Source organism: Convolutriloba macropyga, chromosome 6, assembly GCF_964194025.1.
Source record: "Convolutriloba macropyga chromosome 6, txConMacr16.3, whole genome shotgun sequence".
Classification (NCBI taxonomy): domain Eukaryota; kingdom Metazoa; phylum Xenacoelomorpha; order Acoela; family Convolutidae; genus Convolutriloba; species Convolutriloba macropyga.
The window spans coordinates 29716065-29730160 of NC_134473.1; the positions used below are offsets into that span (position 1 = coordinate 29716065).

At 37.5% G+C, this 14096-nt stretch overlaps 1 protein-coding gene across 1 annotated transcript; it reads right to left on the minus strand.

Moving 5' to 3' along the window:
- Positions 1-8157: 8157 nt before the first annotated feature.
- On the minus strand, positions 8158-12841 carry LOC142341286 (uncharacterized). Its single transcript, XM_075392204.1, has 2 exons — positions 8380-12841; positions 8158-8195 (listed from the first exon to the last, which is right to left on the minus strand). The coding sequence occupies exons 1-2, from the start codon at positions 12839-12841 to the stop codon at positions 8158-8160; spliced, it is 4500 nt and encodes a 1499-aa protein (XP_075248319.1).
- Between the last annotated feature and the right edge of the window lie 1255 nt (positions 12842-14096).

Here is a 14096-nt window from a genome sequence, read left to right on the forward strand (position 1 = left end):
TATTTGGCTTCGCTTTCGACCGCTTAGCACTTTCAATAGTTAGAGGTGTAAATGTTTCGATAGTATTTCCAGACTTGTTTGCAATAATTTGCTTTAAATAAGAATTTGAAGCGACGATTTACCAAGAACCAGCAAGATCATTTTCAATTAATGTCCCCTGTTTTAGTGAGCAAAAGTTGATAAATACTGAGCAATAGTGAATAAGTTGCTTTAAGAAATGGAGTAATACAATTGCACGGAGAGAGGTATGTAATAACGGAAATGATCTTATTGTTGTATCTGAAATCTGATTTTGTATCTGTGAAGAATCATTTCAAGGGGTTAGCAAAAATTTGAAAGTTTTTCTTCATTTTGCTTATAATTTTACATGGTTAAGAAAGGGCGTTAAACCAAATTAATATTGCTCTGTGAAACGAAGTTAAAATTGTCGTTAGGGGTGGCGTGAATGTGGTCAAGCTATAGGAAACTGAGTTTGCAACAGAATGAAGACAATGAAAATTAGTCAACTTTATCGGATGTTTCTAATTTCCGGCCAAATCGTGTTTAAGAAATATCTCAAAACCCAGCTATCGTGAAATCATCTTTTCCCCGTAAAATAAGAAGACATCACAAAAATTCATTTTTATTATAGCTGCGAAGCTGTAAGCTGAGCGTAGCTATATAGCTATATTGGTTTTTTTACGACTCGAAGAGTAGTATTGGTTTTCTCTCGGTTTTTACGACTCGAAGAGGAGTATTGGTTTTCTCTCGGTCTTTTTTTTTTACAGGAAGTAGATTTGTTCACGCGGCATTTTGACCTAAAAGCGAAAGTGAGAAAAGCTGTCTCGGTGAACAGATTTTCGCTAAGCGAGAGAAGTTTTTTGATCATGCGCTTCGTGTAGTGAATGACTTTGAAAAATAGTTTTTGACTGAATGGCACATATAGATAACCGTTTTTAGCCGTTTTTTGAACTAAGTGGCCCAATTTTTTTGCTTTTAATTTGGTTTCTTATAGAAATAAAGTTTATTCGATACTATATTGAAATGTCAACCTCGGAAATTGATTTCACAGTGTTTTGCAGAGCCTGAAAATGCGTTTCAAGTTGAAAAATGGCACATATTTCTTGATTTTTTAGTTAATTCTTGGCTTTTTTCCGTTAATTTTTTAATTTTTGGATCTTTTAACCGTCTTTTTGTCAAAAATCAGTTAATATGGCAACTTCTCTTTGATAATTCATATACTCAACGCCTCTTTCTACCTCGATGTAATTTTGTTTTTATAGCTGCGAAGCTGTGAGCTGAGCGTAGCTATATTGCGGTGCTCTTGGCTTTGTTTCGTCGTCTGACGCTCTTTTTTCGTTTTACATTTGTTCACACAGCAAAGCTGAAAAATTCAAATTTTCTGAATGACTTCTTCCTCTCACTAACGGCATTTGCGCGCGTGACGTCATTTCTCACTCGCTTTAGCAAAAGTTTTTATGTTATTTGCGTGATTAGATTTTGATCATACGTGACTTACCTCACTCAATAAAATGACTTTTGCACTTTAAAACTTAAGTTTAATTTGAATTTGTTTAAGGTCAAAGGAACTCCTATGTGCGGTAAAGGTCCCTAATAAGAGGCTTCTGTGGAATGAATTTTAACAGGCTTTACTTATTTATCGCTGAATGTTTTTTAGCCTAGTTTTTTTGAGCGGCGTCGATTTTTTTTCAATTTAGATCTGTAACTGTTTCTATCTCTATTATATAGGACGCAGGTCTATTCTTTCGCAGCTATTCCGGCAATCTGCCGGCTATGTTATAAATTTTACATATGCTAATCCGATTTTGCTAGTTTTTTGTTTGTATTTTAGTTGTAATTGCTAGAAATAGTCTTTTTGTGCAACATAAGGGACTTTAATTTCCTTTCAATAAAAATTCAATCGTTTTTTGGCGTTATTTTTTTGAAAAACAGTTAAAACTTTTTTCATATATGCTGTTTTAAAAGCTTTTGACCCTTTTTTGCAAAATGTTTCAATTTTTGGTATTTATGAATTTTGTCTTTTCCTTTTTCTTGTTCTCCTCAGAAGAATAGATCTTTGTATCGCATGATTAGGTATCTTTTATATGTCTTGAAAACTGAACTATGAAATGTATTCGTTTTTCTTTAAATTTTTATTGATTTTCAAATTTCAAAAATCAAGAATGAGTTTGTGTTACGGTGCTCCTTACATTGTGCCCATATTTTTCACATTCTAGTTAGTATCTTTCTATATTTGTTCTGGCACCTACATTTATTTTTGGTATATTGATTTTGTTAAAAATGAATGATTTCAGCTTTTTCTTAGATTTTCGTCATTTCTTTGGTTTGCATTTGATTTCATTCAACATAAGGCAGTACTTAGAGTTTGATAGCAAGCCCTTTCCGCAATTTCCACTTAAGACTATTTACTGCTACTTTCTTACGGCCTTGGTATTAAATTAAAAGATTTTTTGTCTTTGAATATTCTTCTGCTGCTTATGTCTTTTCTATGATCAATTTAATTTTTGAATTAGTATGAAATCATGTTGTCTAGCATATGTACAACAAAAAACAATTGTGTGTTGTTTTTTTTGTCTTAATTGCATTGATTAGAAATGTAATTTTATGTGTTTTCTGCTTCTTAAAGTTTAGCTTTTTTTTGAAAAGATATAACTTAGTTTCTAAGAATATTTTCTGCCGTTTGCTTTCGCGATCTTTTTCAGATTAGAATCATGAATTATTTGAGGGCTATTGATAACCTTGTCAGTTTTTTAAGTCTATCAATTTTTTGACCACTTTAATTATTTCGGTTTTTTAACGTTACCAATCGTTTTCAATGATATAAAGTTTTGCTGCATTTTGTTTGTCTTGATGACAGTGGTTTAATTTTCACCAATTTTTAAGGCAGACCTGGAGAGGTAGTGAGTTAAAGCTTTAATACAAAAAGTAGTGGATTCCGCTGCAATTACGGTTTTGTTAGTGAAATTTCGATGCTTCGAGTCGCTTCCGGAATTCTTCCGGCTATGTTATTTACAGGAAGTAGACTTGTTCACGCGGCATTTTTGCTTGTAATTTGGTTTTTTGTTGAAATAATTTTTATTCGATGCTATATTGAAATGTAAACGTCGGAAATTGATACCACAGTGTTTTGCAGAGCCTGAAAATGCGTTTCAATTTCAAAATTGGCACATATCTTTATTTTTTAGTTATTTTTTTGGCCTTTTCCTATTAATATCTTCATTTTTGGATCTTTCAGCCGTCTTTTTTGTCAAAAATGAGTTAATATGGCAACTCCTTTTTATAATTCATTTACTCAACGCCTCTTTCTACCTCGATAAAATTTTGTTTTATAAAATTGTACATATGCTAATCCGATTTTGGTAGTACTTTTCACTTTTTGTCAGTTTTTTGTTTATATTTTGTTTTTAATTACTAGAAATAGTATTTTTATTCAATTTAAGGACTTTAATTTCGTTTCCATAAAAATTCATTCACTTTTTGGCGTTAAGTTCTTGAAACTCAGATAAGATTGTTTTCATAAATGCAGTCTTAAAGTTTGACCTTTTTTTTGCAAAATGTTCCAATTTTTCGTATGTTTGAATTCTGCTGTTTATTTTTTATTCTGTTCAGGAGGATGGATTTTTTTCTCGGATGACTCGTTGTCTTTTCGATGTCTCGAATGCTGAACAATGAAATGTACTCCTTTTTTTAGACTTTTTAATTTGATTTTTAACTTTCAAAAATCAAGTCTTTTTGTTCCGGTGTTTCTTACATTCTCTCCATATTCTTCACATTTTAGTTAGTATCATGCTAGCCTTGTCCTGGAACCTACAATTATTTTCGGGGTATTGATTTTTTCAGTTGTAAAAAATGAATGATTTCAGCTTTTTCTTTGATTTTTGTCATGTCTTTGGTTTGCAATTGATTTCATTCAACATATGGCAGTACTGAGAGTTTGGTGGCAAATTTTTTTCCAAAATTTCCACTTATGACTATTTACTGCAGCTTTCTTCCGGCCTTGGTACTAATTTAAACCATTTTTGGCCATTGAATATTCTTCTGCTGCTTATGTCTTTTCTATGATCAATTTTATTAATAGCCGCACAGCGATAGCTGGGTCTTTTATTGGCCTTCTCTTGGTTTTTTTTATTTCGTCGTCATGATTTTTGTTACGACCATATGACGTCACAGCCACTTTTTGTTCATTCGTTCTTGCAATTTCAACTGAATTGCATGTGTGACGTCATTTCTTGCTCTTAGTGGAGCGAGTTTTTTTGTTCATGCGCGTGATTAAATTTTTGGTCACACTTGACTTACCTCACTCTCAAAAATGACTTCCTCACTTTGAAATTGACTTTTATTTACTTTAATTCAAAGAGATAAGGTCAAATGGGTGTGTCACTCTAAATGAAGGTTATTAGAGATCAGCTAATAGAGGAAGCAATAACTTATACAGATTTTTAATCAAAATATAACAGATCAGCCCTCAATGAAAAGAGAATTTTTTTGGTTGGTCTGTCTTTTTTTACTTTTTTTTCAGACTGCCGATCTAAGAATCTATTGCGGCTATTTTCTGGCAATCTGCCAGCTATGGTTTTTGATTTAGTATGAAATCATGTTGTCTATCATGTGTACAACAAACAACAGGTGTGTGTTGTTTTTTGTCTTAATCGCAGTGATTAGAAGTGTAATTATAGGTGTTTTCTGTTTCTTAAATTTGAGCTTTTTTTGAGGATTTAACTTAGTTTCTAAGAATAATTTCTGCCGTTTGCTTTCGCGATCTTTTTCAGATTATAATCATGAATTATTTGAGGGGTATTGATAACCTTGTCAGTTTTTTCAGTCTCACTTTTTTGACCACTTTAATTATTTCGGTTTTTTAACGTTACCAAACTTTTTCAATAATATAAAGTTTTGCTGCATTTTGTTTCTTTTGTTGACAGTGGTTTAAGTTCACACATTTGTTTACATTTGTTCACACAGCAAAGCTGAAAAAGCAAATTTTCTGAATGACTTTTTACTTGCAGTAACGGCATTTGCGCGCGTGACGTCATTTCTCACTCGCTTTAGCAAAAGTTTTTAGGTTATTTGCGCGATTAGATTTTGATCATACGTGACTTACTCACTCAATAAAATGATTTTTGCACTTTAAAACTTAAGTTTAATTTGAATTTGTTTAAGGTCAAAGGAACTCATATGTGCAGTAAAGATCCCTAATAAGAGGCTTCTGTGGAATGAATTTTAACAAGCTTTTTAATTTATCGGCTTTTAATATGGCACGCAGGTCTATTCTTTCTCAGCTATTCCGGCAATGTGCCGGCTATGTTTAATTGCTCTTGAACGAAGTTCATAACCATTATTGTAAACGTGCGTGTCTTTTTCATGCAAAATTTTCGCTTGACAATTTTGACTTTTCGTGTGACTTTTACGCCCTTGACTTCTTTCGTTTCGCGTGATCTAAAATGCTCTCTCAAACACTATTGCAAGCAGCTGAATTCAATTAGCGGCAATTTAATACTAAAAGTAAAATGAAAAGTGCGCCGAAACTGGTGCCATTTTTTAGTTAAATCTTAATAGTAGCATATATTAACCTCTAATGTGGTTATTTGAAGCCCACTATTGAACTTCTTAGTCCCATTTAGGCTCCTCCTCCTCCTTCCCATCCCCCCACCGACTGAAGCAGGCTACAATTGATTAGAGCTCCCACTAGTCGTTCGAGAGCAATTCTTCCGACGTTTAGTAAGTTATGTTTAAAGAATAAAACGGATAATCGTGTTCGTTCTGTAAACAATTTCCAAAAAAGTGCCATAAAAAGAAGTTTTCTGAGTCTGGCACCGTCATTTAGATGGATGCTTTTGGAAAAAGACTATATCTGATAGCTAAATGTGGTTATTTGGAAGAGGAATATTGGTAGAGCGTCTTTCGCTCTTTCTTTTACAATGGGAAGTCAAATTGTTGTAGCAATTTTGTCATGCCGGAGGAGTACTGATAGCAAAATATCTAGTGTATTTTTTTAAAGCGTAGATTCTTCACGCCGATTTAAAGTTGAGTGACCACGGAGTTTGAACAAATTTTTCGGACGGAGAATGTAACTTTTGTTTAAATGAATTGCTCTCTGAAAATTTGGAGCAATTATGTGAGTCCTGTCGACCTTTTGAACGCAATGTTTTGTACGACCGATTTGTTTTGCTGACCGACTCTTTTCGCAATACTGATAATGAAAAACAGTGTAAACTGGTAAAACCCGAGGACATCAAGTTTCGGAGCAGTTTTATAAAAGCCCTTTACCAATCAGTGACAAACTATGCTATTCACTTAAACTGGGGAAGCCATATTTTTACGGTGTGAACAGCATTTATTGGGAATTTTGGGCCCCGCACCCAAATGACCTCCACTGAGCGGCGATTTCTAGAAGTTAGTTGACTTACGGTTTAATGGGCAATTTCATGTGGTTTGTTTACTCTTGTCACATTGACCGCCTTAAGTATACTCAGGAAATCATTTTGCTTATTTGAATTAATAATGATGATACAAGCGTTTTAGATAAATAAATCAGTTCTCAGTTTTTTAGTTTTTTGTGTGTTGAAATTCGACTGCTTTTCTTTGCTTCCTTTTGTTTTGTCACTTCTTCTCTTAACCATTGAAGGTCTGTTTCGGGCAAAGATCCATAATAGTGCATAGATGTTCTCTAATTAATTGGGCATCAATGATGTATTGATGACATAGCCGGCCCCATTTGCAGGATTGCAAAGAATAGTAAAGTAAGTCCATAAAATTAAAGACAATTCTTGGTTGAAAATACAAACTTGGTGACCCATTAACAAAGAAACAAGTTTCGAGATAAACGAATAACTGACGTTACGCAAGAAAATCAAATTACGGATTTCAATGAACGTTTTCGCGAAGATAAACGAAGTACGTGAGAATAAGCGGTTAAAAAGCGTAATAAACCGATAAACGCAAAAAAATAAAGTAAACATTTCGCAAAACTGCGGTTCCGCAGAAAATTTAATGAGGAGGTCAAAATATAGATGTCCGAACGCTCTGAGGGGAGTAACAGGTTACTACGGTGTAGCAATTTTTCTACCCGCGCAAAAAAAAAGCAGAATTTTAGTACAAATTGTCATGGAAAAATTGTTCTTTTCCTAATACCAGAACTTACAAAGAGGCGAACCTTGTAAATTAGTGTTTGAATCATTGATAAAAATTAGTCAGCTAGAACTTTGCTTAATTTAACAACAGGGCGAATTTTTTCCCCAAATGCGGTTTTTAGTTTAACGGATCTGACAATTTGGTCCGAACTAGGATATACTTCAATGACTTTGGCCAGTGGCCAAAGACCTCTAGGCGTGAAATCCTCTAAAACCCAAACTAGATCGCCTACTTGTAAATTCGGACAACCTTTAGTCCATTTCGAACGTTTCTGCTGGTTTGGGATATATTCTCTACGAAATCTGTTCCAGAAGTGTTCGGCCAAGTGTTGTGAAGTTCTCCAAGACTTTGAGATTGTAATCATTCTCTCGGAAAAAACACCAGGTGGAAAATTAACAGTGGGTCTGCCCAAAAGAAAATGGTTTGGTGTTAGGGGAAGTGGATCATTAATGTCACTCGAAGTGTATGTGAGGGGACGAGAGTTCATGTTAGATTCTATTTCGCAAGTGAAGGTAGACAACGTTTCATGTGTTAGTGTTCTTGATCCAATGACCTTGTACAAAGACAATTTGAACACCTGAATTAACCTTTCCCAACTGCCACCAAAATGTGGTGCAAGGGGAGGATTAAACTTCCATTCAATTTCAATATCAAGAATATGGAGTTTTGAGGCAAATTCCTTTGATGCTCTGAGTGCTTCGATACCTTTCTTTAGTTCCGAACAAGAGCTGACAAAAGATTTCCCGTTGTCGGAGAGAAATTTTTTTGGCTTTCCGCGGCGACTAATGAATCTGCGGATGCAATTCATTGTGGAGTCTGTAGACAGGTTTTCTGCTATCTCCAAGTGGACTGCTCTTACCACCAAGCAGGTGAACAGAAGTACGTAGCGTCTAGCGTGTCTGCCGCATTGAGATACGGGGAAAGGACCTATGAAGTCGAGTCCTGTCGTCGCAAAGACAAAGTGGTGCTCACTTGGTAACCGCTCGCATGGTAGATCAGACATTTGAGGTTGCTGGATTTCCTGTATCATTCGCCGACAAGGAATGCATTGGCGGACTGTCTGCCTAACGACAGCTCGGCATTTCAAAATCCAATAGTATTGCATAAGGAGGCAGCGCGTTTGTTCAACTCCTGAGTGAGTGTTAGTAAGGTGAAAATTTTTGATGAGCAGCTTCTTAATTGGGTTTAGACCATCCAGAATGATTGGGTGTCGGGCAGTCTCCAAAACCGTTGCCGTGGACAACCGACCTTTGGCGCGGAGCTGATCATTATTGTCAACATACGGACAAAGGTCTTTCAAACGACTTGATGCTGAAATTTCCTTTCCCTTACGTAGAGCAGATATTTCGTCTGCAAAATTTTCAATCTGCGATGTCTGGATCAGATACCTGTACGCAAAGGTATGATGAGAGAGAGCCAAATGTTTGCTTCGCTTCTTGCAAAGGTCGCGGAAAAAGAAGCAGTACGCAGTCACTCTTATCAACCGATTCCAGTTGCTAAAACGTGTAATATCTATTACACACCCTTCAGTTGACGGTTTAGGGGCTTCCAGTGGCTGTATTGAGAATACCAGTGGGTTGTGCTTCAAGAGATCTTGACAAGGCCACTCTTTTTCTTCGGAGCGCAGAAATGATGGTCCACTCAACCAACGAGAAGTTGAATTCATCTGTCGAACCTCATAGCCTCTTGAGCCGTCATCAGCGGGATTATCAGAAGAAGCGATGTAGCGCCAATTGAGAGATGAAGAGACGTCGAGAATCTTTGCTAGTCTATTGGCAACGAAAATTCGATGCCGCATTTCTGGAGTTCTCAACCAATGGAGTACAGTTGTACTATCGGACCAGAAAAAATAATTTCCGATTTCCAAATCTTGCTGTTCTTTGATAAACTGAGCTAATTGCGCGCCATACACTGCCGCTTGCAACTCCAGGTTTGGAATAGTCATCCTCTTGATCGGAGCTACTCTGGCTTTGCCCATCATGAACACTACATCAACTGTTTTATCAACGTACTCAATTCTTAGATAAGACACTGCTGATAGAGCATACTCTGAAGCGTCTGTGAAAGTGTGAAGAGCTGTTGACTGAATTTTTGTGTTTCTACGGAAGAGAGCACGTGGAATGCTGATATTCTGATAAGTTGGAAGTTCATTTTTGAATTGGAGAAAGTCTGGGAACTGCTGAACGTCTAGAGGTGCGTCCCATTGTGGACCTTTATTCCAAATCGCTTGCAAAATTTTCCTCACTCTGATTGTTAAAGGGGCTATAACGCCAAGGGGATCAAAAATTGAAGCAACGAACTTCAAAAGTTTCCTCTGTGTTGTGAATTGATCATTGGGGAACCTTTTGAAAAGCCTTTTGTCAATGATGTACTCGTCCGTGCTCGCATTCCACGGTAAACCCAAAACTTTTTGAGGTTGAGGTGATGGTAGATCAGGCTTCAAAAGATTTTCGTTAGCGACGTTTTTCAAGAACTCGTCTGAATTAGAGTTCCATTTTGTGAGGTTGAAACCACCAAGTGAAAGGCACTCTTTGGTGCTGTTCATAACGTTTACAGCACTTTCAACGTCTGCTGTCGAGATATATAGGTCATCCATGTAAACATTACGCTCAATGACGTGCAAAACTTGAGGAAATTTGTCCTGATTGTCACGTGCTGAACGACGAAGAGCGTAGGACGCTATGCATGGGGAAGATGTTGCGCCGAAGATATGACGTGTGTATTGATACTCTTCGATTTTGCCATTGTGATTCCAGAGAAACCGAAGAAACGCACGATCAGAGGGAGCAACTTTAATTTGCATAAACATTTGCTCAATGTCTGCTGAAATTGCCACTTGTTGCTCGCGGAATCTTAATATGACTCCCACAAGATTACTCAACAAATCGGGTCCCTTCAAAAGGTTTGAATTCAAGGATTGACCTTGAAAAACACTGGATGCATTGGTGACTCTCCTGATTTTTCCGGGTTTGTTTTCATTTGAAACGGGATGATGAGGAAGATAAGAACATGCTGTTTCTTTGTCTGTAGCTGGATCAACTTTGACAACATAACCATTTTGAAGATCTTTCTGGAGCGTCTCCTCGTACTTACTTTGTAGATCTGGTTTTGTTGAGAGTTTTTTGTTTAATTGCTTTAACTGTTTTTCTGCTAGCCATCTGTTGTTTGGTAACTTGGCGTTTTCCTTCCAAAGAAGGCCTATTTCGTAGTGACCATCAGAAAAGTTTGTAGTCGACTCAAGGATTTGCAGAGCTTTTTCATCATTTTTAGACATAGCCCTTTTTGATGAAGCTATACCGTAGTTCTCAATTTTCATCCACTGTTGTACTTTTGTGAAGAGTTCATTGTCTAGATGAGGATGAGAGTTGATTTGTATTTTGAACACTGGATTCTGTTCGTCTGCTGTGACGCTAGTTTTACCTGCACATGTCCATCCTAGAGGAGTTTCTACAGCCCAGGGCGTGTTTTGTGGGCCTTTAATCACCTTACTGTAATGGATCAGTTCCAGATTGTCGATGCCGATGATTATTGAGACTTTATTTTCATCAACATTAGGGAACGAAATGTGATTGAGATGTTCAAATTTCTTGCAAAGCTTGTTCAGCTCATTAGTGTTAACAGGGTTCATATTCAAATCGGGTACTGCCAAGACTTCGTTTACAAGGATTGGTGTCTTATTAGACCGATAAGGTTTAATTTTTAAAGACACTGGAGAACAATCTATTTCTTTTGTTGTGTGGTAGCCACTAATAGGCATCTTGCCAAAAGTGTTCATATCAATACCTAGAATCAGAGCTGCAGATTGGAGGAGGAGGCTCTGGCAACTTCCGTTGTCGAGATAAGCATATGTCTCAAACGTTTTCTCCCCGTTAGACAGTTGAACTGGTACGAAAGCAACTTGACCTGTGCCATGCAGTTGAACCGATTTAACTGTTGAAGAGGGTCGGATCGCTTGATTTTTTGCTATGAAGCTTTCATGGAGCATTGTGTGGTGCTTTTTGCCGCAGTCTGCAGAGCGACAAACATTTTTTGATGTGCATTGCTGTACATGGTGACTACCAAAACAGTTGAAACATAGTTTCAATTTTTTCACGTGTTCTCGTCTATCGAGTGGAGACAGATCTTGGAAATGAGAACATTTGTATAAATACTGACAGCTACCGTTGTTTGGACAAACGACACCTTTCGCAGAGCTTGGTTGAAAGCTATTTGACGGGTTTGTGCGTTGATCCTGGTGTGATCTGTTGGACGGACGGTTGAATTGGTTTTGCTGATTCGATTGCTTCCAAAGGATGTTTGAGGCCTTTGAATGAGTGCTTGGAGGTTGAGCTGATGCACAAGAGGTGGGTAAATCTCTGCAAGCCTTTGCATAGATCAGAAGCCACTCCGAAAGCTCTTTCAGAGAAGGTTGAAGTAAACTTCTTTCCAAAACGTGCTTATTCCATTCCAAGCGGACTGGTGTTGGAAGCTTGTTTAAGGCTTGATTGACATTTGTAGTGGAATGTATGTCATGGTTGAATCCAAGTTGCTGAAATGTGTCCACAAGGGTTAAAAGGAAAGCAGAGAACTGCGTATAACTGTCTGGGATTGTCAGGTTAGGGGGTCTAAAATGTGACAGTTTTTCGAGGAAGGCATTGACAATCCTGTTCGGATTACCAAAATGTTCTTCCAGACGTGCTAAAGCGGGTGCGTACAGACTGCCATTGCAGCCATAGCCGTCAACCAGTGCTTTTGCTTCTCCAATCAGGAGCGATTGCAGATGAATCATTTTTTCTGCAGAGGACATTGGAGAACGATCAATTGTTGCTTGAAACACACTGAACCACTTTAACCAATTTAATGGATCTCCATCAAACTTTGTTGCCTGTAACTTCGGAACCGATTTCTGAAAACAAGAAGACATTGAGGTAGGAGTCTGAGGCACAATACCAACTGTTGGAATTGTAAAGGATGGTTGCGAAGTTCGGATTGGCGGATTTAAAGAAGAAGTTTGGGCCGCCTGATGAGAAACATGGAATGAGGGAAATGCGCCGTCGATTTTTGCAGTAGTGGAATTGAAGCCACCAGAGGTAACTCCAGACAAGGCATTGTTGATGGTGCTGGTGCCTGATACGTCAGCAGATGTGGTGGTGAGTTGTTGCGACCAATTTGCCGGCGGCAAAATTGTGTTTGAATCTCCCATTAAGCTACTGGGTGCAGCATTGTTAAGGAAGGATTCACTGTAAGAACTGTATTCAGCGGGTGCTGAAAAAATGTTGGTCATTAGGGATGCCTCAGTTTGAGTTTGATAACTGCTGTTGTCAAAGGTCACCCTCGGGATGTTATTTGTTTGGTTGCTTTGTGTTGCGGACACAAGTTCCTTTTTGTATTTTCGGTATGCGGAAGTAATCTTCCGTATCTTGAATTTGAGTTTGCTCAAATGAGAGCATAGAGTTTCTGCATCAGATGATGGTGCCTTGTTTAAAAGTTCTTGAACTGTAAGTTCGTACTTCTCCTGAAGTTCCTTGATTTCAAGGAGAGTTTCCTCGACTGTTTCTGAGTCCTCGCCGCAGTCGATGCCGGATGTAATAAATTCGATGCACGACTCGATTTCACTTTCGTACATCAACTTTAAGTTGGTCAGACGTTTTAAATGGGGATCTTCAGAGACCTGCTCGTGACTTTCGGTGTTGTCGTCTGAGTATTGTGTCTGCGAATTTGAGGAGATCATTGTTTGGTTGTTACTTCCTGTGGATTTTCCAGTTCTAGTAAAAACCATCGAATTTCACCGGTCTAACAAAGACAGCTTCTTTCTTCGAAGCGCTACGAAGATTTTTCAGCAAGTCTGTTAGATACTGCAAAACCTACCTGGTAAACCTACCTGAATACCTAAAAACCTACTAGATACCTACCTGAAACCTAACCAGAGACCAAATTGAAAACTACCTGAAAAAAAACTAGCTGAATACCTAAAATCTACCAAATACCTACCTGGACCTACCTGCAACCTAACTGAAACCTACTCAATAACCTACCGGATACCACTGAAACCTACCTTATACCACCAGAGGAACCTACCTGAAAACCTAACCGATTACTTTAAAAAAACCCTACCTGGATATGCCTACCTGGAACCTACCTGCAACCTACCTGATATGTATTCAGTAAACTACCAGATACCACTTAAACCTACCTGATAACACCAGAGAAAGCTACCTGAACAACCGAAACCTACCTGAATACCCTACCAATGCCGACTCTACATAGCATTTGGAAAAAATATATAGTTCAGAATAAGGTCGTTGTTTTTCCGGACATAAAAACAAAGAGAATGCTGTTGAAACATGTTTGGTGCGCTCGTGTGTGTTACGCTCGTTTCGTAAAATTGGGAACGGATATTAAAGCGCTCGGTCGGAATTACCGGAAAATGCAAGAAGGTAAAACTGTTGAAACATCGAATTTTTGTCAGTAATTTTTTTGGTCATATCCGGAAAAAATTCTCAGGTCGCAAGAAAGGGGTGAATAATCAAACGGGCGAAAAAATAACAGGGAAAGATAAATAATAATGAAATAAGAAAGCCCAGTTAAATATATGAAGCTCGTCTCGTGATGGAATGGGTGTTCTCCCGGGTATTGGATGGGATGGGTTTTTTCTAAAATTTCCTTCTCTACCCTTTTTACGAGAAAAAAATTCTTCGAGAAGGAAATTTTAGCTCCTTTGTCTTTTTCGTTGGGCGTCAGAATGTCACATTGACCGCCTTAAGTATACTCAGGAAATCATTTTGCTTATTTGAATTAATAATGATGATACAAGCGTTTAAGATAAATAAATCAGTTCTCAGTTTTTTAGTTTTTTGTGTGTTGAAATTCGACTGCTTTTCTTTGCTTCCTTTTGTTTTGTCACTTCTTCTCTTAACCATTGAAGGTCTGTTTCGGGCAAAGATCCATAATAGTGCATAGATGTTCTCTAATTAATTGGGCATCAA